Genomic DNA, 1,773 nt, shown 5'->3' on the forward strand with positions numbered 1-1,773 from the left:
GGGGCGCGGCGGGGGGAGGGAGGGGGAGTCTCAGGATGAGACGTGGTGTCCTTGCCACTCGGGGTTGTGCGTGCTCCCTCCGTGTCGCTGGGAAGGAGCTGCTGAGCCAGGCCAGGGCTGCCGTCCCACGTGCCTGGGGAAGCCCCTCCCGTGCAGGAGCAGCTCTGGCTCCCGCCGAGCAGTGCGGTCACTTGTCCTTTTCCTTGTCCTTGCAGTCTGAACGTGAACAGGTATCCCCCCGCCAACTACGACCAGGTGCACTTACACCCCCACCTGTTCCCGGAGCAGCCCCGCGTCTCCCCCAGCAGCTACAGCCCGTCGGGAGGGGTCGGGTTCCCTGCAGCCCAGCAAGCTCTGAAGGTCCCGCAGCTTGACCAGTACCCCAGTTTCCCTCCAAACGCACATCAGCAGCAGCAGCACTACACGGCATCGGCACTACAGCAGGCACTGTTGTCCCCGACACCTCCCGACTACAGCCGACACCAGCAGGTACCGCACATCCTCCAGGGACTGCTTTCCCCCCGGCACTCGCTCACGGGGCACACGGACATGCGGCTGCCCCAGGCAGAATTTGCACAGCTCATCAAACGGCGGCAGCAGCAGCAGCAGCAGCAAGAATTCCAAGAGTTGTTCAGGCATATGAGTCAAGGGGATGCTGGCAGTATGGGCACCAGCATGGGACAGAACCTCTCGGAGCGCCAGTCGTTGTCTTTGCCTTATCAGAGTGCTGACACGTACCACCCCCAGAACAGCCCCCAACATCTCTTAAAAATCAGGGCGCAAGAATGTATCCAGCAGGTCCCTGCGTCCGTGCCACCGCCGCAGGGATACGGACACCAGCCAGCCCTGTTCCACTCGGAGAGCATGGAGGAGGACTGCGCCTGCGAGGGAAACAGGGACAGCTTTCCTGACAGTAAGAGTTCAAACACATTGACCAAAGGTTGCCACGAGACCCCTCTGCTTGTAAACGCAGGAGGGCACGGGGACCCCGAATCTTTGCTAGGAACTGCTAATCCCGCGCAGGAGCTGGGAACGCACCAGTACAGGCATCAGCCCACGCCCGGATTCAGGAATAAGGTGCCCAGCAGAGGTAAGGCTCCCTGCTGCCCATGCAGGCCAGGTGTCCGTCCATCCGTGCCAGCCACTCACATTCCTGCCCAGGACACCATCCACCCGGCACACCAAGGGTTTCCTGACATATTTTGCATAGCATGGAATTACTGAGATTCTTTCTGGCTTTTGTGGCCTGAAGTAAATTGCAGGCACAGCCTCTGTAATAAACAGAGTTGAGTAAGGAAGGAGCCCGATGGGCTGTTCCCTTGGGAATTTGACCTCCTTCTGCAGGCAGGTAAAGACCAGGGCCCAGCTTGCTCCCATCTTTTCAGGGATGCTGCATGGTGACCACAGATTTATTCTTGTTGGTGATGTTCCCCATCCCCTGTAAACACGGGATAGGAGCAGCTCATCTGCCAGCACACCCCAGCCGTAGCAGTGTATCCATTTATTCCTGCTCTTAAGCACAGACCCTCGAGTCCAGGCACTGCTAAAGCTCCCACAAACACACGCAGTAACAGTGTTGGTCAGTGTCCTGTGGCTCCAGCAGCCTTGCAGCCTCTCTGGCGCTTTGGGAAGCAGCAGTGGCAGCAGGATTCTATCCCTGCTTGAACTGGAAAGGGTGGATTCTGGAGAGAGTGAGTTTAAACTCGCCATTAGGTTCTGAAGACCTTCCCTGCTCCTTGGAAGCAGCTGTGCCTTTGCTCCTCTGTGGCTGCT

At 58.6% G+C, this 1,773-nt stretch overlaps 1 protein-coding gene across 1 annotated transcript in view; it reads left to right on the top strand.

The window, feature by feature from the left end:
* SIK3 (SIK family kinase 3) overlaps positions 1-1,773 on the top strand; it is a 34,672-nt gene that overhangs the window by 26,770 nt on the left and 6,129 nt on the right. The window contains exon 19 of the mRNA XM_008636945.2: positions 170-1,090. Coding sequence (XP_008635167.1) covers positions 170-1,090 — 921 coding nt within the window. The remainder of the gene's footprint in view (positions 1-169; positions 1,091-1,773) is intronic.

This window comes from Corvus brachyrhynchos, unplaced genomic scaffold (assembly GCF_000691975.1).
Source record: "Corvus brachyrhynchos isolate BGI_N302 unplaced genomic scaffold, ASM69197v1 scaffold46, whole genome shotgun sequence".
Lineage (NCBI taxonomy): Eukaryota > Metazoa > Chordata > Aves > Passeriformes > Corvidae > Corvus > Corvus brachyrhynchos.